At 35.4% G+C, this 26,561-nt stretch overlaps 1 protein-coding gene across 1 annotated transcript; it reads left to right on the top strand.

Moving 5' to 3' along the window:
• The first annotated feature begins 3,198 nt into the window (after positions 1-3,198).
• Positions 3,199-24,427, top strand: LOC133205527 (uncharacterized). Its single transcript, XM_061341357.1, has 16 exons — positions 3,199-3,371; positions 4,889-5,394; positions 6,907-7,018; positions 7,266-7,440; positions 7,958-8,018; positions 8,680-8,815; positions 9,335-9,523; positions 9,755-9,883; positions 11,100-11,173; positions 17,602-17,695; positions 17,780-17,841; positions 17,921-18,047; positions 18,362-18,495; positions 18,711-18,881; positions 21,722-21,844; positions 23,860-24,427. Exons 1-16 carry the CDS (start codon positions 3,203-3,205, stop codon positions 24,019-24,021), a joined length of 2,424 nt encoding a protein of 807 aa, XP_061197341.1. The 5' UTR covers positions 3,199-3,202; the 3' UTR covers positions 24,022-24,427.
• Positions 24,428-26,561: the final 2,134 nt, after the last annotated feature.

Below are 26,561 nucleotides of genomic sequence, written 5' to 3'. Positions count from 1 at the left end.
GCCTTCTCTAAGAAGATGGATTTCAGTATTTCAATGTAATACTGTATCAGCTATCAATCAAGCAGGTCATTTATCCAATTTTTTTAAAACTAGGCCGTGGTTGTCGTCAGGCTGATCCAATTTCACCATATTTATTTTTACTATGTGCAGAAATTTTAGCTTTAAAAATAAAAAATAACAAAAAAATTAAAGGTATTAAAATTGATGAGGGGGAATACTTAATGTCTCAATATGCCGATGACACGCTAGTTATACTAGATGGAACAGGACAATCCCTAAGAAACTGTATTGAGGAAATAAATAAATTTTATAAATTATCAGGACTTAAAATTAATCTCTCTAAGACACAAATAGTATGGATAGGAAGCAAAAAGTATTCAAATGAAAGATTACTTGATGAAATGAATTTCCAGTGGACAACACAATTTAAAGTATTAGGTATTTATTTTGACGTGGACTTAACTAGAATTCCAAAACTTAATTATGACAAAAAATTTGGTCAAAATTAAGAATATAATACTACAATATGGAGTAAAAGACGTACAACTCCCTTGGGTAGGATTTCACTTACTAGTATAAAATCACTACTAATAGCACAGTTAAACCATCTCTTTATTGCTTTACCTTCACCTTCTGAATGTTTTGTTAAAAATCTAAATAATGTTATGTTTAATTTTCTATGGAGATCTAAAGTGGACAAGATAAAAAGAAAACAAATTACTCAAGATTACAAGAGTGGTGGATTGAATATGATCGATATAAATTAACTACATTAAGGGCTTAAAATCATCTTGGATCAAAAGACTACTCAATGGCCAGGATTCAAAATGGAGATCACTGATTCAAAAAGCCTTTAATTTTGAAAAATTATTTAATACTGGTTCAAATTATATTGAACTAATTTTACAAAGTATAGCTAATAATTTTTGGAAAGATACATTAATTGCCTTAAAGAACATAGAAGACAAAATGAAAATAGATTCCTGGGAAGATTTCATCTCTCAACCATTATGGCACAATAAAAAACTCAAAATTGACAATAAGCCCATTTTTTACTCTAAATGGTTTATCAATGTTGTAATATTTATTTCAGATTTGTTAGATGAACAGGGAACTTTTCTAAAATTAGAAGAACTTCAAGAAAAATTTAATATAGAAACCAATTTTTTAACCTATACGAGTCTACAGAAAGTTATAAAAGTAGCTATGGCTGCAGAAAAAGTAAACAAAGAAAGATCAAACCCAAAGTCCATTCTACCTTTCTATTTAAAATTATTCTGTTTATCTAAAAAAGGAACAAAACCTATGTATAATATATTGAATACAGAACATGTAGTACCTTTCTCAAAAGTGAAATGGAGTAAACATTTTGAAATTCAAGATTCCCTATGGGAAATGCTATACAAAATTCCTTTTCAATGTACAAAAAGTTCTAAATTACAATGGCTACAATTCAGAATAAATCAACATACCTTAGTTACAAATAAAATTTTATATAAAATGGGTTTGAAAGATACTAAATTGTGTAGCTTCTGTCAGACAAGTGAGGAAACAATTTTTCATATTATGTGGGAATGCCAGAAGGTTCAAGAACTTATAAATAGTTTTACCATTCTTTGTGAAGCTCATAATATAGAATTCCAATAGATAATTGTACATTCATACTTGGAAACCCAATACCCAATAGTAAGGAATTAAATACAATACTGTTATGTATTAAGTCATTTATATACAGAACTAAATGTCATAATGAGGTTTTGAGATTACAAGGATTACGTGAGATGTTAAAACATTACTATCTACCATGAAATATAGCGCAACAAAAAGTAATCAAATTAAAGAGTTTAATAATAAATGGAAAAATTGGCTTCCACTTATGTAAGACCCTGCGAATAGGCACTTAAAGACATTTAGCACAATGCTTGGACATACTCTTACCAGTACTTTAATGAACAGACATTTATCTTTGATCATGCTCTTATTTTTTTTTTTTTTTTTTTACCTTTCTCAACCCCCTTACCTCTCTCTCTCTCCTCTCAGTTGTCACAATTATAATTTTTTTTTGTATTTGTTTATTATATTCATTAATGATAAAATGTTGTAATGCCATATTATAAACATATATGTGACAATTGGTATTAAAAAAAATTGTTTGATATATACGTCATTTAATTATCTGTCATCAAAAACTTTGCCAAAAGTTATTAATTTGCCCTACAAAAGAGTTAGTACTGCAGGTATCGTGCGAACGATTTAGAAAATTGTATCGCACAAACGATTTTTTTTTCTGCAAAATTCAAATGGCACTTATACGCCGTTGAATATTTTAGATGTTTCAAAATATTTAGTCCAATGTCGAAAAAAAATGAACTCTTATATAAGGCCATCTCTAGAAAAATGTTTGCTTGTCCCGACTCAGCATAAAAAATGGATAGGGGAAGATTTTTTTTATTCAAAAACACCTGCAAATGTGAAGTTAAAATAGGCCTAGTTATCAATGAATAAAAAAAATCCTTTTTGAAGGTCTAAAAAAAAGTTTTGAGTCGAGCTGATTTTTAGTCAGTCGGTAGGCAGTAGGGAGAGGGCAAACAAACAATTTTTTAAAGGTGGCCTAACGTTTTTTTGTTTTTGTTTTTTTTTTTACAATGTTGGATCTAAGCCAAATCATGGCCAGGGCACTCCAGAGCTTAATTTGTAATATCTACTATACTGTTATGTTTATTGTATAATTGATATATCATATCCATAAAGTTTTAATAATACGTATGATACAAACGTTTCTCCACACAATGATAACGCATAAAAATTCAAAGCATCGTTGTGACATTGATCGATGAAAGCAGACGCAAAGATTGCAGACTAGACTTTTACCTTGATTTGGATTTTTCTTCTTCTAAGGTACTTTTTGGGAAGGGGTGCATGATAAGGAATATAAAACTATATTATCTTTTTCTATATCATTTTGGAGAAAATGAATGTTTAGCAAGTGTTGTACCCGATATTTACATGTGATTGCGTAAGTTTATTGAACGCTATGTTCTAAATACTGGATATTAATTTATCATAACAGAAGCGATCGGATTGAAGAATTAAAGAACCGTTACTAAGTTAGCATAAATATAAGTGTAATTTGTCAACATAATTACTTAATTACTACAATATGATGATGATATCATCGATCATTTGTTTCAGAAGAAGAGTCATGGCTAAAGTCAATGGTACAGTGAATAATGCTCCAGAGATGGAAGAAAATGAAGATAAAGCGTTGCTTGGGAATCACAGATACACGTTACCTGTACTAAGATACACCAACATCTTTATTAGTCTTGTTATTATTGATGGAATTATGTCATGTATTATGTGGTTGACAGGTAAATTAAAACTCATGTAATCATATATATAATCTCTTAGTACCCAAACTCCGTCACCATAAGTGGAAAATATGCTGCATTATTCTCTGAATTATTTTTTGACTTGTTTCTCATTTGCTTCACTAAGTAATAAACTTGTTATTGGGCTTATGTATATAGCACATACCACTAAATCGAACTAGTATCACATCCATGTACATAAATATAATGTGTCCATTGAACCTAACACCGTCCCCAGGGCCCTCTACAATATGTCAAGGTATTAAATAGAATTTTTTCCTATTTTATTTTTTGTCCCCCTTTTTTAAACTTGTTAATGGAAAAGAATAGTTTTTAAGATTTTAAAATAATGTTATGAATTGTAGGAAAAATATCAACAACAGAAAATCACATTTAATTATAATGTTGCACTAGTGTGATCTCCAACTTAAAGTGCATTAGGGCAAATGTAGATGAAAAATAAAATGTTTTCAGCCGTATTCAGTATGGCATGTCATGTCAATCCTTTGACATAGACCTTCATAAATATGACTGACATGTGAAAATGAGCATGTTGCAGGGTTTTAAACTAACTTGTAATCCTTGATAGCCATGTGGGCTACTGAACCTTGCAAATCTGGGGCCCACGTCAAAATTTATTCGCCCACAGATTATCACACCTTCTATTGAATATAGAAACAACAACCCCATTTTTCGTTTTTTTTATCATGTGCTTCGTGTTTCTTTTCTATCCGTTGTAACATTATGCATGACTTATCTAAATTTGAAGTGGAACTCTTCTGTTTATGAAGATTGATATGATCATTCAATATCATATATAGAGCACAAGGCACGTTTTCATTCAGAAATAACAACAGTACTTTTTGGTTTCTTGGGCTCATTGACGCGACGATGCCACATTGTGCCCGACACAATCACTTAGACGCTTTATGTTTAAGTACTTCGTACGGGTAATTATAAAGCACTTTACTGATTACGAAATTTTTCAAGAGAAAAATACAAAACATTCGGACAAAATTGGAAAACAAATATTTATTATTGTAAATTTTCTAATCGCCATGCGGGCAACTTGAATGTAATTTTAAGTCGCCCACATGGAACATTAGTCGCAAATTGTGAGTGGGCGACTGTTAATTTCAAACCCTGTGTTGATGCACATGCCAGAGATATCAATGTAATAGCATATGAAGAAAAAGGTGTTTACTGATTTCACATAAAATGTGAAAGATACAATAGATTAAATGGAATTGTTATTTGTTTTTGATGCATTCTTGAACTTGACTGTTATGATTTGAAGGCATTTGAATGTCAATTTTCAGCATGCAAAAAATGACATCATAATCGTATTCATTTAACATGTTTAAAAACAGTGCAGAGTGTCCTAAAAGTGGCGGAGTTAGGGTATTAATGGAGTTAAGAGGTTTGATCATACCATCATGTAATAGTAATTTTATGCACTAAAAAAGAGAAACTGATGTTAGATTGATGTATCTCGCATTATTTCTTTAATTTTGTAGGTGGTCACACCAAGTACTTTGTGGACAACATAACAGACTTTCATTTCACTGAATCAGTGTTTGACTTGGCCCTTTTAGCCGGCCTGAAAACTGCCGTAATTGTCACTGTACTACCAATTCTAGAGAATAAATCCTACGAACAGATACACAGTCCATACGATCGGAGTCTACAGACATTATGTTTTATCCTAAAGACTGCTTTAAAATTGCTTTTTCTAGTATCTCTTATATTCTCCTCCGTAAAAGGAGGGATGGTTTTGAACTGTATATTGAATGGTGAACATTATGTTACAATGCATGTTACATACAATGTTTTAGTCATATCATCAGTGTCTTTCAGTGTTTTAGAGTTTATACTTAGTTTATTCAGTGATCGTGCAATGAGGCGGTTGAAGATAGTGAGGATTTTACACAGATTTAATGATAAAGGTCAGGAAATAGACAAGGAAGGAAAACCTGTCAAAAAAAAGGTGGATATCAAAAGATTGCTGTTGCTTGCTAAACCAGTGAGTTTTAGAATTGATATCAATTTTGTTCATCTCTGTATAATACCGGTATTCTGATAAATTATAACTGAGCTGTGTAATAGTCAAAAGTATTATTGTAATATCAGTAAAAGTCAAATTTTTATTTTGTATGACTTTCAAAAAGGAGTGGGGGATTCTACCGGGAGTTTTCAGTTTGCACTTGTATGACATTTAACAGGAGGGGGGGATTCTACTGGGAGTTTTCAGTTTGCACTTGTATGACATTTAACAGGAGTGGGGGATTCTACTGGGAGTTTTCAGTTTGCACTTGCATGACATTTAACAGGAGTGGGGGATTCTACTGGGAGTTTTCAGTTTGCACTTGTATGACATTTAACAGGAGTGGGGGATTCTACTGGGAGTTTTCAGTTTGCACTTGTATGACATTTAACAGGAGTGGGGGATTCTACTGGGAGTTTTCAGTTTGCACTTGTATGACATTTAACAGGAGTGGGGGATTCTATTGGGAGTTGACAGTTTGCACTTGTATGACATTTAACAGGAGTGGGGGATTCTACTGGGAGTTTTCAGTTTGCACTTGTATGACATTTAACAGGAGTGGGGGATTCTACTGGGAGTTTTCAGTTTGCACTTGTATGACATTTAACAGGAGTTGGGGATTCTATTGGGTGTTAACAATTCGCACTTGTATGACTTTTAACAGGAGTGGGGGATTCTGTTGGGAGTTGACAGTTTGCACTTGTATGACATTTAACAGGAGTGGGGGATTCTACTGGGAGTTTTCAGTTTGCACTTGTATGACATTTAACAGGAGTGGGGGATTCTACTGGGAGTTTTCAGTTTGCACTTGTATGACATTTAACAGGAGTGGGGGATTCTATTGGGAGTTGACAGTTTGCACTTGTATGACATTTAACAGGAGTGGGGGATTCTACTGGGAGTTTTCAGTTTGCACTTGTATGACATTTAACAGGAGTGGGGGATTCTACTGGGAGTTTTCAGTTTGCACTTGTATGACATTTAACAGGAGTTGGGGATTCTATTGGGTGTTAACAATTCGCACTTGTATGACTTTTAACAGGAGTGGGGGATTCTGTTGGGAGTTGACAGTTTGCACTTGTATGACTTTTTAACAGGAGTGGGGGATTCTATTGGGAGTTGACAATTTGCACTTTTATGACTTTTTAACAGGAATGGGGGATTCTATTGGGAGTCTATTGGGAGTTGACAATTTGCCTTTTTATGACTTTTTAACAGGAGTGGGGGATTCTTTTGGGAGTTGACAGTTTGCACTTGTATGACTTTTAAACAGGAGTGGGGGATTCTATTGGGAGTTGACAGTTTGCACTTGTATGACTTTTTAACAGGAGTTGGGGATTCTATTAGGAGTGAACAATTTGCTTTTTTATGATTTTTTAACAGGAGTGGGGGATTCTATTGGGAGTTGACAGTTTGCACTTGTATGACTTTTAACAGGAGTGGGGTATTCTATTGGGAGTTAACAATTCGCACTTGTATGACTTTTAACAGGAGTGGGGGATTCTATTGGGAGGATCCCTTGGATTACTGGTCTCCAGTGGGGCTCAAACAGCTGCTCCCCTCTTCTTTGGTGCAGTGGTAGATGCTGCTCAGAAAAGCATGGGTATTTTATTCTTATTTTATGGATGACTTCAAAAGATAACACCGATAATCATAATGATAATAAAATAAATTATATAAACTGTGTAATTTGAAGTAATATGAAGAAAATGACAGGAAATTTTTATTATATGTGTACTCTGGTTTTATGAAAAATGGGTGCAAAAGTGGGTACAACGGTGCCTATGTTGAAGGAATTGCGTCATAAATATGTGTATTTGATTTGTTGACAGATGTGTTATTTTTTGTAGGTGAGCTGACAAACACTGTGGTGATCTTGGTGTTAATTTATGTTCTTTATGCTATCTTTGCGGTGATTCGGGCCTGGCTTTTCACTCTAGCGGGACAGAGATTGGTTGCCAGACTTAGGAAACATTTGTTTGATCACATTATCCAGCAAGACATTGCCTTCTTTGATACCAATAGGTATGTTTGGTAAAACAGTATGTATGTCTTACTGTCTGTATAGGAGAAGGGAAGTCAAACTTTCACCAAAAAAGACAAAAACTCTCAAATCACCTCAGAATGTAAAAATGAGATGCTAACATAAGCTAGAATTGAAAATAATCCTTTTAAGAATATTTTAAACTTTTTGGATAACTTTACCTAAATGCAAAGAAGTGTATAATAATTATCACAGAATTGGCATGAAATAAACCTGTATAACATTCTACAATGTAAATTTGAATATCTGATCAAAACTAATGAGGATATAGCAATTTGTTATTGTACATGTATATATACTTAAATCAAGCTATAGACACAGAATAATAATTTCAGAATTTTTAAAAATGGAAAAAAGACAAGCTTTATATGTAGATATTAATGTGGAGTTTTAATATTTCATTGGTGTTTTTACGTTTTTTTTTTTTTTGATACATGTACTGATGTTGTACTTCTTTAAATGATAGTTAGTAAGTTTAGCTGTGTTTGTTATCAACAGGACAGGTGAACTATGTAACAGACTGGCATCAGATACACAGGTTGTTCAGAATGCAGCCACTGTGAGTACACTTTACTGAAATACTCTTAAGTGACTGATACTTAGTTGTTTTGAAATGTTGAAATAATCACAATAGTTCAATAGTACCGATAACTAAAAAATATTAGTTAAACAGCTGAATTGAAAAGGAAGTAATGTAAACAAAGGATGTATGTTTGTGATTGACAGAAGAATGTATCTGTGCTGCTGTGGTACACTTTACAGATGTTGATGTATGTCTGTGATTGACAGAAGAATGTATCTATGTTGGTGTGGTACACTTTACAGATATTGATGTATGTCTGTGATTGACAGGTGAATGTATCTATGTTGGTACACTTTACAGATGTTGATGTATAACTGTGATTGACAGAAGAATGTATCTAGGTTGGTGTGGTACACTTTACAGATGTTGATGTATGTTTGTGATTGACAGGTGAATGTATCTATGTTGGTGTGGTACAATTTAAAGATGTTAATGTATGTTTGTGATTGACAGAAGAATATATTTATGTTGGTGTGGTAAACTTCACAGATGTTGATGTATGTTTGTGATTGACAGGTGAATGTATCTATGTTGGTACACTTTACAGATGTTGATGTATGTTTGTGATCGACAGAAGAATATATCTATGTTGGTGTGGTACACTTTACAGATGTTGATGTATGTCTGTGATTGACAGGTGAATGTATCTATGCTGGTGCGATACACTCTACAGATGCTGGGATCTCTTATCTTAATGTTTTATCTGAATGCGGCTTTAACTGGAGTATTGTTGGCTGTGGTTCCTGTTGTTTCAATCGTAGCTGTACAATATGGTATGTACTTATCCTTAATTATGGTAAAGTCTTTTAGTGCAGTGCAGTAATTATATCTGTCCTAGCTATTTCATGACAGAGCACACAAATAAGTCATCTACCTCCAGCTTTAATTGTTATTGTCAGTATTTTAGACACAATATATTTACACTTGAAGTTGAGTTTGTGATTACATTTACACTTGAAGGGAAGTTTGTGATTACATTTACATTTTAAGGGAAGATTGTGATTACATTTACACTTTAAGGGAAAGATTGCGATTACATTTAAAGGGAAGTTTGTGATTACATTTACACTTAAGAGAAGTTTATGATTACACTTACACTTTAAGGGAAGTTTGTGATTAAGTTTGTGGTTACATTTACACTTTATGGGAAGTTTGTGATTACATTTACACTTTATGGGAAGTTTGTGATTACATTTACACACTTTAAGGGAAGTTTGTGATTACATTTACACTTTATGGGAAGTTTGTGATTACATTTGCACTTTAAGGGAAGTTTGTGATTACACTTTAAGGGAAGTTTGTGAAGAATATGAGACAGAAGTTTCAGGATCGTTTAGCTGACGCTGGTACCCTGGCTGAGGAGAACATCTCCAGCATCAGGACTGTCCGATCCTTTGCCGGGGAATCCAAGGCGTCCAGCCTTTACAGTGAAGAAGTGGAGAAGAGCTACAAAGTCGGGAAGAAGCTGGCTATAGCTTATGGTAACCAGAACCATCAAAATTAAATAATCTACTGCTATGTTTATATCAGTCTGGGTTAGTTTACATTACTTATAGTTAGTATAATAGTACAATAAATTCAAATAAAAACTGAAATAGATATTCTTATTTAAGAAAAAAATTTAAGTGTTGAGTACTATATACAGGCTTATTTTTTCCCCTTGTTATTTTCACTTTTTCACACTTGAAAATGATTGTTCTTCTGCGTTCCAGGTGCATTTGAGGGTATAGTGGGTATTTTGGCTTATGGTGCAATAGCTATGGTTCTATGGTATGGTGGAAAGCTGGTGTATGACAACACACATGGAGAACATACAGGCCTTACTCCAGGTGTACTTACATGTAAGTCTGTGTACCTGTAATTCTTTACCTTTATATAGTTCTTTTACATGTAGATCTTTTATGTTACTTATATAAATCTCTTATGTTTCAACCTCTTTTGTTACATTTAAATCTATGTTGCATGTTAATTTCTTCTATTACATTTAAGTCTCTTATGCTACATGTAAATCTCTTGTATTACCTGTAATTCTCTTATATTACATTTAAATCTCTTTTGTTACATGTAAATCTCTTATGTTACATATAAGGTTCATTTTACATGTAAATCACTTATGTTGGATGTAAATTTCTTGTTACATATAAGTTTTATCTGACATGTAAATCTCTTACTTTACATCAAAGTCTCTTATGTTACATGTAAATCTCTTATGTTACATATAAGGCTCTTATGTTACCCGTAAATCTCTTAAGTAACTCCAATGTCACATGTAACTCTCTCTCATTAAATGTAAATATCTATCTTTTACATAAAAATGTCTTACATCACATGTAAGTGCTGAAGTTAATGTTAGTCTCTTACATTACGTGTTGGACCCTTATGTTACATGTTTAAATCTTACATGTAAATCGCTTGATACATGTAATTGTCTTACAATATCTGTTCATTTGTTATGTTAAATGTACATTACAAGTTAGTTACAGTACCTGTAATTTTGTTATTTGAACTATTAGTCTTTTATATTACAAGACTTGTAAGTCATACATTGCCTCATTAGTCATATATAACTTTATATATGGCCGTGACGTCCATTACTTGACCTGTAAATCTGCTGTGTTTTACATGGAAGTCTGCTATATCACTACTAAATCTATTATTTTAACTTTTTGAAACAGTTTGTTTATGAGAATACCTGTTCTTATTTGAAATTACTACACCTGCTCACCTGATACATTGACTTTAAATCTGCAACTTCATTTGTACATCTGTTACACTGACTTTAACTATTTTATGATCTTATGGCTTACACAAACCCTTACTTGTCACTTGGCTGTAAACAGGACTCTCCCAGCTAAATCTGGCTGTAAACAGGACTCTCCCAGCTAAATCTGGCTGTAAACAGGACTCTCACAGCTAAATCTGGAATCAGAGGAGGGGATATGAATTTGGAAAATTCAGGGACAGAGAAATTATCTGCAAAAGTTAATTTAAGAGTTGTGTATAAGACTCTATGAAGGGATGTGGTTTAGGATGATTTGCATCATTTATCTTTTGCAGCTTTTTTGCTGTATACCTTACAAGTTGCCATGGCATTTGCCTTGATGTCAGCCCTCTATGGGGATTTTATGCAGGTATGACTTCATTGTATGGGAAATTTTATCAATATTGATACATGTACAGTGTAATAAACGCTTGTACGATTTCATGCAGTTTTGTTTTATTCTTATACTTGGGTGACACTTAAAAAAAATTATGCTAAGAATCTGACATACAACATCCAAATCTGAGTAACAGAGAAATTACTGTTTATTTTATTATTATTATTTTTAGGTCACCTGAGTCACTCAGGTGACCTATTGCTATCCGTTCTCATCCGTTGGTGTGCGTTGTGCGTTAACATTTGAACATTTTTAGCTTCTTCTCTGAAACCGCAATTTCAACCAAATTTGGCATATAGCATCAATGGGTGAAGATGAACAAAAATTGTGAATTTCATAGTCCCTGCCCCCCTGGGGCCTGAGGGGTGGGGCTAAAACCACCAAAAATAATGCAATCTTTAAAAATCTTCTTCTTTACTCCTGGACATCAAGCAGTCAAACTGTTGGCATGATTGTAAGAAGCATTGAGCCCTCTACCAAAATTGTGAAATTCATGGCCCCAGGGTCAGGGGTTGTGGCCCCAGGGTGGGGCTATATAGGTCATATAGTGAAAGTGCATTATTTCTTTGAAAATCTTCTTCTCTGCTCCTGGGTATTAAATAAAGTAACTAAGTACATAGTTATGAAGAGCAAGAGTGCCTTTTCCAAAATTGTGAAATTCATGGCCCCAGGGTCAGGGGTTCTGGTGTAAGGGTGGGGCTCTATTGATTATATAGTGAAAAGCATTAATTCTTTGAAAATTTTCTTCTCTGCTCCTGGGTATTAAATAAAGTAACTAAGTACATAGTTATGATGAGCAAGAGTGCCTCTTCCAAAATTGTGAAATTCATGGCCCCAGGGTCAGGTTCTGGTGTTAGGACAGGGCTCTATTGATTATATAGTGAAAATGCATTAATTTTTTGAAAATCTTCTTCTCTGCTCCTGAGTATTAAATAAAGTAACTAAGTACATAGTTATGATGAGCAAGAGTGCCTCTTTCAAAATTGTGAAATTCATGGCCGCAGGGTCAGGGGTTCTGGTGTAAGGGCGGGGCTCTATTGGTTATATAGTGAAAATGCATTAATTTTTTGAAAATCTTCTTCTCTGCTCCTGGGTATTAAATAAAGTAACTAAGAACATAGTTATGATGAGCAAGAGTGCCTCTTTCAAAATTGTGAACTTCATGGCTGCAGGGTCAGGGGTTCTGGTGTAAGGGCGGGGCTCTATTGATTATATAGTGAAAATGCATTAATATTTTGAAAATCTTCTTCTCTGCTCGTGGGTATTAAATAAAGTAACTAAGTACATAGTTATGATGAGTAAGAGAGCATCTTCCAAAATTGTGAATTTCATGACCCCAGGGTCAGGGGTTCTGGAGTTAGGGCGGGGCTCTATTGATTATATAGTGAAAATCTTCTTCTCTGCTCCTGGATATTAAATAAAGTAACTAAGTACATAGTTATGATGAGCAAGAGTGCCTCTTTCAAAATTGTGAAATTCATGGCCCCAGGGTTAGGGGTTCTGGTGTAAGGGCGGGGCTCTATTGATTATATAGTGAAAATGCATTAATTCTTTGAAAATTTTCTTCTCTGCTCCTGGGTATTAAATAAAGTAACTAAGTACATAGTTATGATGAGTAAGAGAGCATCTTCCAAAATTGTGAATTTCATGGCCCCAGGGTCAGGGGTTCTGGTGTTAGGGCAGGGCTTTATTGATTATATAGTGAAAATGCATTAATTTTTTGAAAATCTTCTTCTCTGCTCCTGGGTATTAAATAAAGTAACTAAGTACATAGTTATGATGAGCAAGAGTGCCTCTTTCAAAATTGTGAAATTCAAGGCCCCAGGGTCAGGGGTTCTGGTGTTAGGGCGGGGCTCTATAGATTATGTAGTGAAAAAGCATTAATTCTTTGAAAATCTTCTCCTGTGGTCCTGGGTATTAAATAAGGTAACTAAGTACATAGTTATGATGAGCAAAAGTGCCTCTTCCAAAATTGTGAATTTCATGGCCCCAGGGTCAGGGGTTCTGGTATAAGGGTGGGGCTCTATTGATTATATAGTGAAAATGCATTAATTCTTTGAAAATCTTCTTCTCTGGTCTGGATATTTAATAAAGTAACTAAGTACATAGTTATGATGAGCAAGAGTACCTCTTTCAAAATTATGAATTTCATGGCCCCAGGGTCAGGGGTTCTGGTGTTAAGGCGGGGCTCTATTGACTATATAGTGAAAATGCATTAATTCTTTGAAAATCTTCTCCTCTGCTCCTGGGCATTAAGGTGATAAACTAAGTACATAGTTATGATGAGGAGGTGGGCCTCTTCCAGAATTGTGAAAGCCATGGCCCCTGGGTCAGGGGTTCTGGTATTAGGGCGGGGCTCTATTGATTATATAGTGAAAATGCATTAATTCTTTGAAAATCTTCTTCTCTGCTACTGGAGATTATTTAAACAAACTAAGTGCATGGTTATGATGCATAAGGATGCCTTTTTAAAAATTGTGAATTTCATGGCCCCAGGGTCAGGGGTTCTGGTGTTAGGGCGGGGCTCTATTGATTATATAGTGAAAATGCATTGATTCTTTGAAAATCTTCTTCTCTGCTACTGGAGATTATTTAAACAAACTAAGTGCATGATTATGATAGGCAAGGATGCCTCTTCCAAAATTTTTAAATATATGGCCTCTGTTTTTGGGGTTCTTGAGGAAGGGGGGGGGGCTCTATTGATTATATAGTGAAAAAGCATTAATTCTATAAATTAATCATTAATTAATCCTGTATGCTCCGTAGTGTTGAGCTGATAAATAAATTGCTTAGCTATGATGAAAATGGGAGCTTCAAACAGTATTTTTAAATCTTGTGGTCCTAGGGTCAGGGGTTCTGGCATAATGGGGGGGGGGGGGGGGGAGGGGGGGCAGCTTTTGATGATATAGTGGAAAAGTGTTAATTCTTTGAAGACCATAGTTATGATGATGTGGGTAACTCTTCCAAATTTGTAAATTTCTTGACCCTTGGTCTTGGGTTCTTGTATTAGGGTAAGGCTTTGTTGAATCTATAGTGAAAATGCATTGTACCTGTGAAATTCTTCTCTGCTTCTGGGATATCGGAAGCAAACTGAGTAAAAGTTTAAATGATATGAGTAAGCGTATTTCTACCAGATTTTTGAACATCTGGACCATTTGTCTAAGCATTCTGGTCCTGGGCAGGGCTCTATTAATTTGTATTCTACTGAGAGAAGTTATTCCTCTTTTCCATTCACCTTTGATAATTAATCACTGTAAATACCGGTAATGTATTTGAAAGGTTAATAGAATAAGATAATTATGCAAGAATGTTTATGGTATAATTCAAAAAGTACTTTCTTAGTTTTAATATTCAGGTAGACCTGTAAGTAATAGATAAATAAAATGAGACAAAAATAACTTATCTTATTAAAAGTTCTTCAAAGACCATAAGAGAGGTCAATGCTAGAGGTCTTAATATGGGTTTAAAAATAGAACAGAAGCACAAATAGTTTGTTTATAGTCTGCATGGTGATAGTGTTAAGTGGGGGACAGATTAGAACTTAAGTTATGAGTTGATACTGAATATTAGACTAATTATTTTGTTGATCCTGATCTTCCTACTTCTCTTGCTTTAGGGCAACAAAGCTTCATCTATCAGTGTATTTAACTTCTAAATTGTTGTATTATACTCAGGTGACCATTAAGGCCCTTGGGCCTCTTGTTAGCTCACCTGAGCTGAAAGCTCAAGTGAGCTTTTCTGATCACATTTTGTCTGTAGTCCGTCTGTCTGTAAATTTTTCACATTTTCGACTTCTTCTCCAGAACCACTGGGCCAATTTCAACCAAACTTGCCACAAAGCATCCTTGGGTGAAGGGGATTCAAGTTTGTTCAAATGAAGGGCCACGCCCTCTTTCAAGGGGAGATAATTAAGAATTAGTGAAAATGAATAGCATCTTTAAAAAATCTTCTTCTCAAGAACCACAGGGCCAGGAAAGATGAAACTCATATGGAAGCATCCCCAGGTAGTGTAGATTCAAGTTTGTTCAAATCATGACCCCCGGGGGTAGGGCGGTGCCACAATGGAGGATCAAAGTTTTACATAGAAATATATAGGAAAAATCTTTAAAAATCTTCTTCTCAAGAACAGTAAAGCCATGAAGAGTCATATTTATATGGAAGCATCCCCAGGTAGTGTAGATTCAAGTTTGTTCAAATCATGACCCCCGGGGGTAGGGCGGGGCCACAATGGAGGATCAAAGTTTTACATAGAAATATATAGGAAAAATCTTTAAAAATCTTCTTTTCAAGAACAGTAAAGCCATGAAGAGTCATATTTATATGGAAGCATCCTCAGGAAGTGTAGATTCAATTTTGTTCAAATCATGACCCCCGGGGGTAGGGCGGGGCCACAATGGAGGATCCAAATTTTACATAGAAATATATAGGAAAAATCTTTAAAAATCTTCTTCTCAAGAACAGTAAAGCCATGAAGAGCCATATTTATATGGAAGCATCCTCAGGAAGTGTAGATTCAATTTTTTTCAAATCATGACCCCTGGGGGTAGGGCGGGGCCACAATGGAGGATCCAAATTTTACATAGAAATATATAGGAAAAATCTTTAAAAGTCTTCTTCTCAAGAACAGTAAAGCCATGAAGAGTCATATTTATATGGAAGTATCCTCAGGTAGTGTAGATTCAAATTTGTTCAAATCATGACCCCCGGGGGTAGGGCGGGGCCACAATGGAGGATCAAAGTTTTACATAGAAATATATAGGAAAAATCTTCTTCTCAAGAACAGTAAAGCCATGAAGAGTCATATTTATATGGAAGCATCCTCAGGAAGTGTAGATTCAATTTTGTTCAAATCATGACCCCCGGGGGTAGGTCGGGGCCACAATGGAGGATCCAAATTTTACATAGAAATATATAGGAAAAATCTTTAAAAATCTTCTTCTCAAGAACAGTAAAGCCATGAAGAGCCATATTTATATGGAAGCATCCTCAGGAAGTGTAGATTCAATTTTGTTCAAATCATGACCCCTGGGGGTAGGGCGGGGCCACAATGGAGGATCCAAATTTTACATAGAAATATATAGGAAAAATCTTTAAAAATCTTCTTCTCAAGAACAGTAAAGCCATGAAGAGTCATATTTATATGGAAGTATCCTCAGGTAGTGTAGATTCAAATTTGTTCAAATCATGACCCCCGGGGGTAGGGCGGGGCCACAATGGAGGATCAAAGTTTTACATAGAAATATATAGGAAAATCTTCTTCTCAAGAACAGTAAAGCCATGAAGAGTCATATTTATATGGAAGCATCCTCAGGAAGTGTAAATTCAATTTTGTTCAAATCATGACCCCCAGGGGTAGGGCGGGGCCACAATGGAGGATCCAAATTTTACATAGAAATATATAGGAAAAATCTTTAAAAATCTTCTTCTCAAGAACAGTAAAGCCATGAAGAGCCATATTTATATGGAAGCATCCTCAGGAAGTGTAGATTCAATTTTGTTCAAATCATGACCCCTGGGGGTAGGGCGGGGCCACAATGGAGGATCCAAATTTTACATAGAAATATATAGGAAAAATCTTTAAAAATCTTCTTCTCAAGAACAGTAAAGCCATGAAGAGTCATATTTATATGGAAGTATCCTCAGGTAGTGTAGATTCAAATTTGTTCAAATCATGACCCCCGGGGGTAGGGCGGGGCCACAATGGAGGATCAAAGTTTTACATAGAAATATATAGGAAAATCTTCTTCTCAAGAACAGTAAAGCCATGAAGAGTCATATTTATATGGAAGCATCCTCAGGAAGTGTAAATTCAATTTTGTTCAAATCATGACCCCCAGGGGTAGGGCGGGGCCACAATGGAGGATCCAAATTTTGCATAGAAATATATAGGAAAAATCTTTAAAAATCTTCTTCTCAAGAACAGTAAAGCCATGTAGAGTCATATTTATACGGAAGCATTCTCAGGTAGTGTAGATTCAAGTTTGTTCAAATCATGACCCCCGGGGGTAGGGCGGGGCCACAATGGAGGATCCAAATTTTGCATAGAAATATACAGGAAAAATCTTCAAAAATCTTCTCAAGAACAGTAAAGCCATGAAGAGTCATATTTATATGGAAGCATCCTCAGGAAGTGTAGATTCAATTTTGTTCAAATCATGGCTGCCGGGGGTAGGGTGAGGCCCAATGGGGGATTGATAATGTAGATTCAAGTTTGTTCAAATGATGACCCCTGAGATAGGGAGGAGCTACAATGGGGGATCAAATTTTTACAAAAATACCCCCCCCCCCCCCCCCCCCCCCCCCGTTCATTACTGAACTGATTTGTGCCTTAATCTAGCCAGTGTGCTCAGGTGAGCAATGTGGCCCATGGGCCTCTTGTTTTTATTTGGTAATTCTAAAAGGCAGTAGGGGCCTCTATAAGAATCTTTGACTTGCTGGACCGAGTGCCGGATGTACCAACAGAGAACGGAGAAGTCCTCTATCACATGAATGGACGTATGTACCAACATGATGTTAAACTGAAACCATAACCTTTTCTGTCTCACAGGATAAATGAGGAATAATTTCTTGTTATTTCAGGGGTTGAATTCCAAAATGTTTATTTCACCTATCCTTCAAGGCCCGAAACTAAAGTTTTAAAGGTAATAAAGCTACAGTATCAAGATTGACTCCTGTATTGACACCTAATCAATAGTACTATGCTGTGTCTTGATTTTTTAGGGCATTACATTCAGTGTGGAGCCGGGTGAGATGGTGGCCCTAGTGGGGCCCAGTGGAGGTGGAAAATCTACCATTGTTAACCTTATAGAGAGGTTCTATGATCCAGACTCTGGCAGAATACTGTTAGGTGAGTTTTACCTCTGTAAACGTTTGAATGCAGATGCCTGGTTAAACCTCCATATTTCAAATGTTTATCCTTTTGATTGAAAGTAAAACAGGGCAAACTTGTCAATTTCTGTATCTAAGTAAAAATAATTGGGCAAATTTTTTCCACAATAAAAAAAAAATGCATAGTAATACTGTACCTAGAGATAAATTGATACAGTGATTTTCTAAACCTGCTCTATTGAAATGATGGGTAAAATGTTATATTTTAAGCAAAGTTTATAATAAATTTTGGATGTGCCAATCCTTCTTTTACTGAATTCCTGTTGATTATAGGTGATGTGGACCTGAAGACATTGGATCCTCAATGGTTCCGCAAAAAAGTATCCATGGTCAGTCAAGAACCAACTTTGTTTGCTTCCTCCATCAAAGACAACATTGCTTATGGATGTAGGGCAACAGATCAAGAGGTTATTTATAGATAATGAAATTTTTTTTATTCATCCCTTTTGAAATTCACATTAAATCTAAGTGTTAAATCAAAAATCCACTGTTTCATTTTTGATGGAAAAGTTTTAAAACAAAACTTGATTAAATTGATGTGTATGCATCCTTGTATGTGCTTTTATTGTGGTGTGAATGTGCAGCTACGAGTTCCTCTTGATTAAGTCATTTGTTATTGTAGGTAGAGGCTGTGGCTAAGCAGGCCAATGCACATGAATTTATCTCAACCTTTGAGGATGGGTACAATACTTTAGTGGGAGAGAGAGGAGTTCGTCTGTCGGGAGGTCAGAAACAGAGGATTGCCATAGCAAGAGCTCTTATTATGGACCCAGTACTCCTGTTACTAGATGAGGTGAGATAAATAATAAAACCCCAAGCTCTTATTGTGGACCCAGTACTCCTGTTACTAGATGAGGTGAGATAAATAATAAAACCCCAAGCTGTTATTATGGACCCAGTACTCCTGTTACTAAATGAGGTGAGATAAATAATAAAACCCCGAGCTCTTATTGTGGACCCAGTACTCCTGTTACTAAATGAGGTGAGATAAATAATAAAACCCCGAGCTCTTATTGTGGACCCAGTACTCCTGTTACTAGATGAGGTGAGATAAATAAAAAAACCCCGAGCTGTTATTATGGACCCAGTACTCCTGTTACTAAATGAGGTGAGATAAATAATAAAACCCCGAGCTCTTATTATGGACCCAGTACTCCTGTTACTTGATGAGGTGAGATGACCCCAAGCTGTTATTATGGATCCAGGACTGTTACTAGATGAGGTGAGAAAAATCATAAAACCCTGAGCTCTTATTATGGACCCAGTACTCCTGTTACTAAATGAGGTGAGATAAATAATAAAACCCGGAGCTCTTATTGTGGACCCAGTACTCCTGTTACTTGATGAAGTGAGATGAACCCGAGCTGTTATTATGGACCCAGTACTCCTGTTACTAAATGAGGTGAGATAAATAATAAAACCCCAAGCTCTTATTATGGACCCAGTACTCCTGTTACTAAATGAGGTGAGATAAATAATAAAACCCCGAGCTCTTGTTATGGACCCAGTACTCCTGTTACTTGATGAGGTGAGATGACCCCGAGCTGTTATTATGGACCCAGTACTGTTACTAGATGAGGTGAGAAAAATCATAAAACCCTGAGCTCTTATTATGGACCCAGTACTCCTGTTACTAAATGAGGTGAGATAAATAATAAAACCCCGAGCTCTTATTGTGGACCCAGTACTCCTGTTACTTGATGAAGTGAGATGAACCCGAGCTGTTATTATGGACCCAGTACTCCTGTTACTAAATGAGGTGAGATAAATAATAAAACCCCGAGCTCTTATTATGGACCCAGTACTCCTGTTTCTAAATGAGGTGAGATAAATAATAAAACCCCGAGTTCTTATTATGGACCCTGTACTCCTGTTACTTGATGAGGTGAGATGACCCCGAGCTGTTATTATGGACCCAGTACTGTTACTAGATGAGGTGAGATAAATCATAAAACCCTGAGCTCTTATTATGGACCCAGTACTCCTGTTACTAAATGAGGTGAGATAAATAATAAAACCCCAAGCTGTTATTATGGACCCTGTACTCCTGTTACTAGATGAGGTGAGATAAATCATAAAACCCCGAGCTCTTATTATGGACCCAGTACTCCTGTTACTAGATGAGGTTAGATAAATCATAAAACCTAGAGCTCTTATTATGGACCCAGTACTCCTGTTACTAAATGAGGTGAGATAAATAATAAAACCCCGAGCTCTTATTATGGACCCTGTACTCCTGTTACTAGATGAGGTGAGATGACCCCGAGCTGTTATTATGGACCCAGTACTGTTACTAGATGAGGTGAGATAAATCATAAAACCCTGAGCTCTTATTATGGACCCAGTACTCCTGTTAGTAAATGAGGTGAGATAAATAATAAAACCCCAAGCTGTTATTATGGACCCAGTACTCCTGTTACTAAATGAGGTGAGATAAATAATAAAACCCTGAGCACTTATTATGGACCCAGTACTCCTGTTACTAGAAGAGGTGAGATAAATAATAAAACCCCGAGCTCTTATTATGGACCCAGTACTCCTGTTACTTGATGAGGTGAGATAAATAATAAAACCCTGAGCTCTTATTGTGGACCCAGTACTCCTGTTACTAGATGAGGTGAAATAAATAATAAAACCCCGAGCTCTTATTGTGGACCCAGTACTCCTGTTACTAAATGAGGTGAGATAAATAATAAAACCCCGAGCTGTTATTATGGACCCAGTACTCCTGTTACTTGATGAGGTGAGATGACCCCGAGCTGTTATTATGGACCCAGTACTCCTGTTACTAGATGAGGTGAAATAAATAATAAAACCCCGAGCTCTTATTGTGGACCCAGTACTCCTGTTACTAAATGAGGTGAGATAAATAATAAAACCCCAAGCTCTTATTGTGGACCCAGTACTCCTGTTACTTGATAAGGTGAGATGACCCCAAGCTGTTATTATGGACCCAGTACTCCTGTTACTAAATGAGGTGAGATAAATAATAAAACCCTGAGCTCTTATTGTGGACCCAGTACTCCTGTTACTAAATGAGGTGAGATAAATAATAAAACCCCGAGCTTTTATTATGGACCCAGTACTGTTACTAGATGAGGTGAGATAAATAACAAAACCCCGAGCTTTTATTATGGACCCAGTACTCCTGTTACTAGATGAGGTGAGATAAATAATAAAACCCCGAGCTCTTATTGTGGACCCAGTACTCCTGTTACTAGATGAGGTGAGATAAATAATAAAACCCCGAGCTCTTATTGTGGACCCTGTACTCCTGTTACTAAATGAGGTGAGATAAATAATAAAACCCCGAGCTGTTATTATGGACCCAGTACTGTTACTAGATGAGGTGAGATAAAGCATAAAACCTAGAGCTCTTATTATGGACCCAGTGCTCCTGTTACTAGGTGAGGTGAGATAATCTTAACACAAAATGTGTTATGATTGTTTGATATACATGTAGATATACATGTATATGTATACTATAAAAAACTCATCTCTACACAGCAGCATTAAAGGCTAAAATTGATGCAATTTCTCAATATTTCAGATTTTGTAGTTAAAAAAAAGATTGTAGTAGAATGTTTTCCAAACAACAGAGTGTTGAATTAAATGTGAACTTCCTGCTTGTAGGCCACCAGTGCCCTGGATGCTGAGAGTGAACACTTGGTTCAGGAGGCAGTAGACAGAGCAATGAAAGGAAGAACCGTAATTGTCATAGCTCACCGTCTCTCCACTGTCAGAAATGCCACCAAGGTTTGTTATTGACTGAAAATCAAACATTCATAGCTCACTGTCTCTCCACTGTCAGAAATGCCACCAAGGTTTGTTATTGCCTATAAATCAAACAGTTATAGTTCACCGTCTCTCCACTGTCAGAAATGCCACCAAGGTTTGTTATTGACTGAAAATCAAACATTCATAGCTCACCGTCTCTCCACTGTCAGAAATGCCACCAAGGTTTGTTATTGACTGAAAATCATTCTGTTCCCTGAAAGGTGTTTTTATTCAGATAACAATTTCAAACATGGATTAAAGTTTGGTTTCAATACTGTGTTATAGAGTTGTTAGTTGCTTTAGTTTTTAGGAATTCTGAACATCACTGAGTGATGCCCCTCTATTACTGAAAATAGATGTAGCTGAATTTTTAGGTCACACGAGTCACTCAGGTGACCTATTGCTATCTGTTTTCGTCTGTCACTGTGCGTAGTTCGTCGCTCTTAAACTTTTGAACATTTCCAGCTTCTTCTCTTGAACCCCTAAGCCAATTTCAAAAAATTTTGGCATATAGCATCTACGGGTGAAGGGGTACAAAAATTGTGAATTTTATGGTCCCTGCCCCCATGGGGCCTTAGGGTTGGGGCAAAAACCATCAAAATTAGTGCTGTCTTTGAAAATCTTCTTCTTTACTCCTAGACATCAAGCAGTCAAACCGTTGATTGTAATAAACATTGAGCCCTCTACCAAATTTTTGAAATTCTTGGCCCCAGGGTCAGGAGTTCTGAAGTTAGGGTGGGGCTCTAATGATCATATATTGAATATGCATAAATTCTTTAAAAATCTTCTTCTCTCCCCTGTATATTTAGCAGATAAACTAGGTGGTTATGATGAGCGGGGGTGCCTCCTCCAAAATTGTGAAATTTGTGGCACCAGGGTCAGGGGTTGGGGTGGGGCTCTGTTGATTATATAGTGAAAATTCATTGTTTTTTTTTTGAAAATCTTCTTCTCTTCTCCTGGGAATTAAGCAAACAAAGTTAGTACATAATTATGATGAGCAAGGGTGTCTCTTCCAAAGCTGTGAATTTCATGGTCCCTTGGTCAGGGGATCTCGTGTTAGGGTGGGGCTCTATTGATCATTAAGCAAGGGTATTTTTACTAGAGTTTTGAAAATCTGGACTACTTGTTCAAGTGATTTGGTGCTGGGCATGCAGGGCTATATTAATTTGTATTCTATGGACTACTTGTTCAAGTGATTTGGTGCTCGGCATGCAGGGCTATATTAAATTGTATTCTACTGAGAGATGTTATTCCCTCTTTCTATTCACCTATTATAATTAATTACTGTAAGAAATGTATTTAAAAGGTCAATTAAATAAGAGAATTATACAAGAATTTTAATGATGCATTATACAAAGAGTAACTTGGTTTGTAATAGTCAGCTAGACTTGCACATAAAAGATTTATAAGAATGGGACAAAAATATATTATCTTTGTATATTAAATGTTCTTCAAAGACCAAGAGGCCAGTATGACAGGCAATGAGACAGGGTTTACAATAGTGTTCAAGCACTCGTTTAGTCTCTGTAGTGATAATGGCAAATGGGGGCAAGTACAGGCAAGCAAATAGATCTACTTTAAGATTTATTAATGAGTACTATACTAATTCTTTTGTTGATCCCTGGTCATCTTATTTCTTGCTTTTGGGCAGCATAGCTTCATCTATCAGTTTATTTTATACTTCTATGGATCCTTTATAGTTTGTATTGTACTCAGGTAAGACCCTTGGGCTTCTTGTTATTTATAGGAATTCTTAAAGGTTGCTTGAATTTTGATCCATTTCATTGAAATTTAAACATTTGCATATGCTTCATCGACATAAATTTGACATATTTGGGGAGGGGGATAATTTTTTCCATGTAATTTTGTGCTTTATACACATTCAAACTGTGATGTCTGTAGCAAAAGGAACACATTTTCCAGATGTATATGGGAACATGCTTTTCATCATCAGTATTCTCAGAATGCTTGCTGAATACAAACTTTTATTACAGGTTGTGGTCATTGATAAAGGAGAAATATCAGAAATGGGGACCCATGATGAACTTCTAGCTAAAAATGGAGTGTATAAGCGGCTGGTGTTACGTCAATTAACGGCCGGCTCTTTTAACCAGTCTTTACATGGTGAAGAGGAAGAGACACATGATTCTAGTTGATTTATCACTCAAATTAATACATATGCATTCAATTTGGATATCCATACTTCATGAAGATCAGCTTTTGTATACACATGAAATTTTTGGGTAGCTGACACATACATTCTTATATTAGTTCCAACTTAATATAGTTTTCAAAATATAAAATTTAAACAGAATTATTCTTTTTTCTTTTTATTTTAAAACATTTTTTGTGCTTTGAATGTGTGACTCTTCAGAAGTTTCTGGTGTCTAAACTTATATTTTATGTAGCAAATAGATGATCAACAAGTGCACCAGAAACATGCATGTAATGTGTGAGACATTTTTCATTTTTGTTTTGTATTGTTTGATTTTCCTAATACAACAATTTACATGTATTATTTTACAAGTACATGCATTAAAGGCATGACACATTTATAAAGAAAAATTTATAATTAATTGTACATTTATACCAAATGACAAAAGAAAGGATGCATGTATCTGTAGATATACATTTTTCTGTGTGAGATTAATTTGTGCTATTTACAAAAATATCTGCGGAAATTTATCATACCATACTTAAAGTGACATACGTTGGCAATCCCAGAAAATCACCACCCTCGGATTGGACAGAAATTGTGATTTCCGCAAAATTAGGACCTTAAATTGTCAAATTAAAGTCAAGTTAAGAGTACTTCCAAAAAACAAACAAACACACAAACAAAAATCGTTTTATCTCTTAACAAATTTCTAAGAATGAAATAATCAGAACAAATGTAAAAAAAAAAGTTCCTTAAAGATTATTTTTGCACTGTATAACCTCCAAATGGTATGAATTTTGTAGAAAATCAATCTTGAAAAGTGCAGATAGGAAGTCTTGAGTGTTTGATTTACTCTCATGCCCGATGGTGACATATTTTGTTGTATGCTCATTGTTTAAAGAAACTGAAAGTCAATTTACCATTTCTTAACAATCAGAATGAGAGAGAATTTAAGTTAAATTTGATAAAAAACATAATTCTTATTGAATCTGGTATTTATATCTGGTTAATTTTTCTAGCAAAAATTCCCTACTAAAAATGAAATGGTTGCATCATGCTTGAATGCTGTGCTCAGCAGAGCTTGAAGTAAGCATTACATTATTCAAGTAATTTAACAGTTACAAAAAGAATTGAAAATCATAAATTTGCTGTCTTTCTTTTTTCTCATCTAGTATATGTGATTTGGCATTATGATACATATCACTTTTTAGCTCACCTGAGCCAAAGGCTCAAGTGAGCTTTTCTGATCAAAATTTGTCCGTTGTCTGTCGTCGTTGTCGTCGTTGTTGTTGTAAACTTTTCACATTTTCATCTTCTTCTCAAGAACCACTGGGACAATTTCAACCAAACTTGCCACAAAGTATCCTTGGGTAAAGGGGATTCAAGTTTATTCAAATGAAGGGTCAAGCCTTCTTCCAAGGGGAGGTAATTAAGAATTCGTGAAAAATTAATGGCATCATTAAAAAATCTTCTTCTCAAGAACCACTGTGCTTGAAAATATGAAACTTATGTGGAAGCATCCTCAGGTAGTGTAGATTCAAGTTTGTTCAAATCATGACCCCTGGGGGTCGGGTGGGGCCACAATGGGCGATCAAAGTTTTACATAGGAATATATAGGAAAAATCTTTAAAAATCTTCTTCTCAAGAACAGCAAAGCCATGATTGGTCATATTTATATGGTAGCATCCTCAGATAGTGTAGATTCAAGTTTGTTCAAATCATGACCCCCGGGGGTCGGGTGGGGCCACAATGGGCGATCAAAGTTTTACATAGGAATATATAGGTATAATCTTTAAAAATCTTCTTCTCAAGAACAGCAAAGCCATGATTGGTCATATTTATATGGTAGCATCCTCAGATAGTGTAGATTTAAGTTTGTTCAAATCATGACCCCCAGGGGTCGGATGGGGCCACAATGGGCGATCAAAGTTTTACATAGGAATAAATCTTCTACTCAAGAACAGTAAAGCCATGATTGGTCATATTAAAATGGAAGCATCCTCAGACAATGTAGATTCAAATTTGTTCAATTCATGACCCCCCCCCCCCCCCCCCCAACCACTTTTTTATTTAAACTTTTCAACCTTTCAAGACTGAACTGATTTCTGCTTTTTCCTAGCCATAGTGCTCAGGTGAGCGATGTGGCCCCTGGGCCTCTTGTTACATGTAAATTTTATTAAATATTTTGTTCAAATTGCAAAAATGAGTTCATGTTTGTAAGAGAGCTACTCCAAATTTAAAGTATTGCATATTTCTGTATACATGTACTAGTATCCATTTACAAGATATTTTTTATTCAATTTACATGTTTATCAACATGTAATGAAGATAATAAGTTTTGGTGAAAGGAAAAATATCAGGAATTCCATTGATTTCTTTTTCTAAGTCTTTTTATGCATTAAATATTCATTGTGAACAGAAATGGTTTCTCTAATGTTGATTTTATTCCAGAGATTCAATAGTTCATTTTATTACTTAACCTTTATAAATTCATATTAAGCCTTTTTAACTATTTTCTGATTTTTTAAATGTTTTTGC

This window comes from Saccostrea echinata, unplaced genomic scaffold (genome assembly GCF_033153115.1).
Source record: "Saccostrea echinata isolate AGI-Se365-2 ecotype Australia unplaced genomic scaffold, CSIRO_AGI_Sech_v1 ptg000054l, whole genome shotgun sequence".
Lineage (NCBI taxonomy): Eukaryota > Metazoa > Mollusca > Bivalvia > Ostreida > Ostreidae > Saccostrea > Saccostrea echinata.
Note: the sequence above shows the minus strand (reverse complement) of the source record. Positions and strands in the feature narration are given on the sequence as shown.

Excerpts from the sequence above, each read along its gene's own strand:
- LOC133205527 (XM_061341357.1), top strand. The coding sequence starts at position 3,203 with ATGGCTAAAGTCAATGGTACAGTGAATAATGCTCCAGAGATGGAAGAA. Across the intron at positions 17,842-17,920 it reads CCGAAACTAAAGTTTTAAAG|GGCATTACATTCAGTGTGGA; the intron begins GTAATAAAGCTA and ends TTGATTTTTTAG. Across the intron at positions 21,845-23,859 it reads CTGTCAGAAATGCCACCAAG|GTTGTGGTCATTGATAAAGG; the intron begins GTTTGTTATTGA and ends CTTTTATTACAG.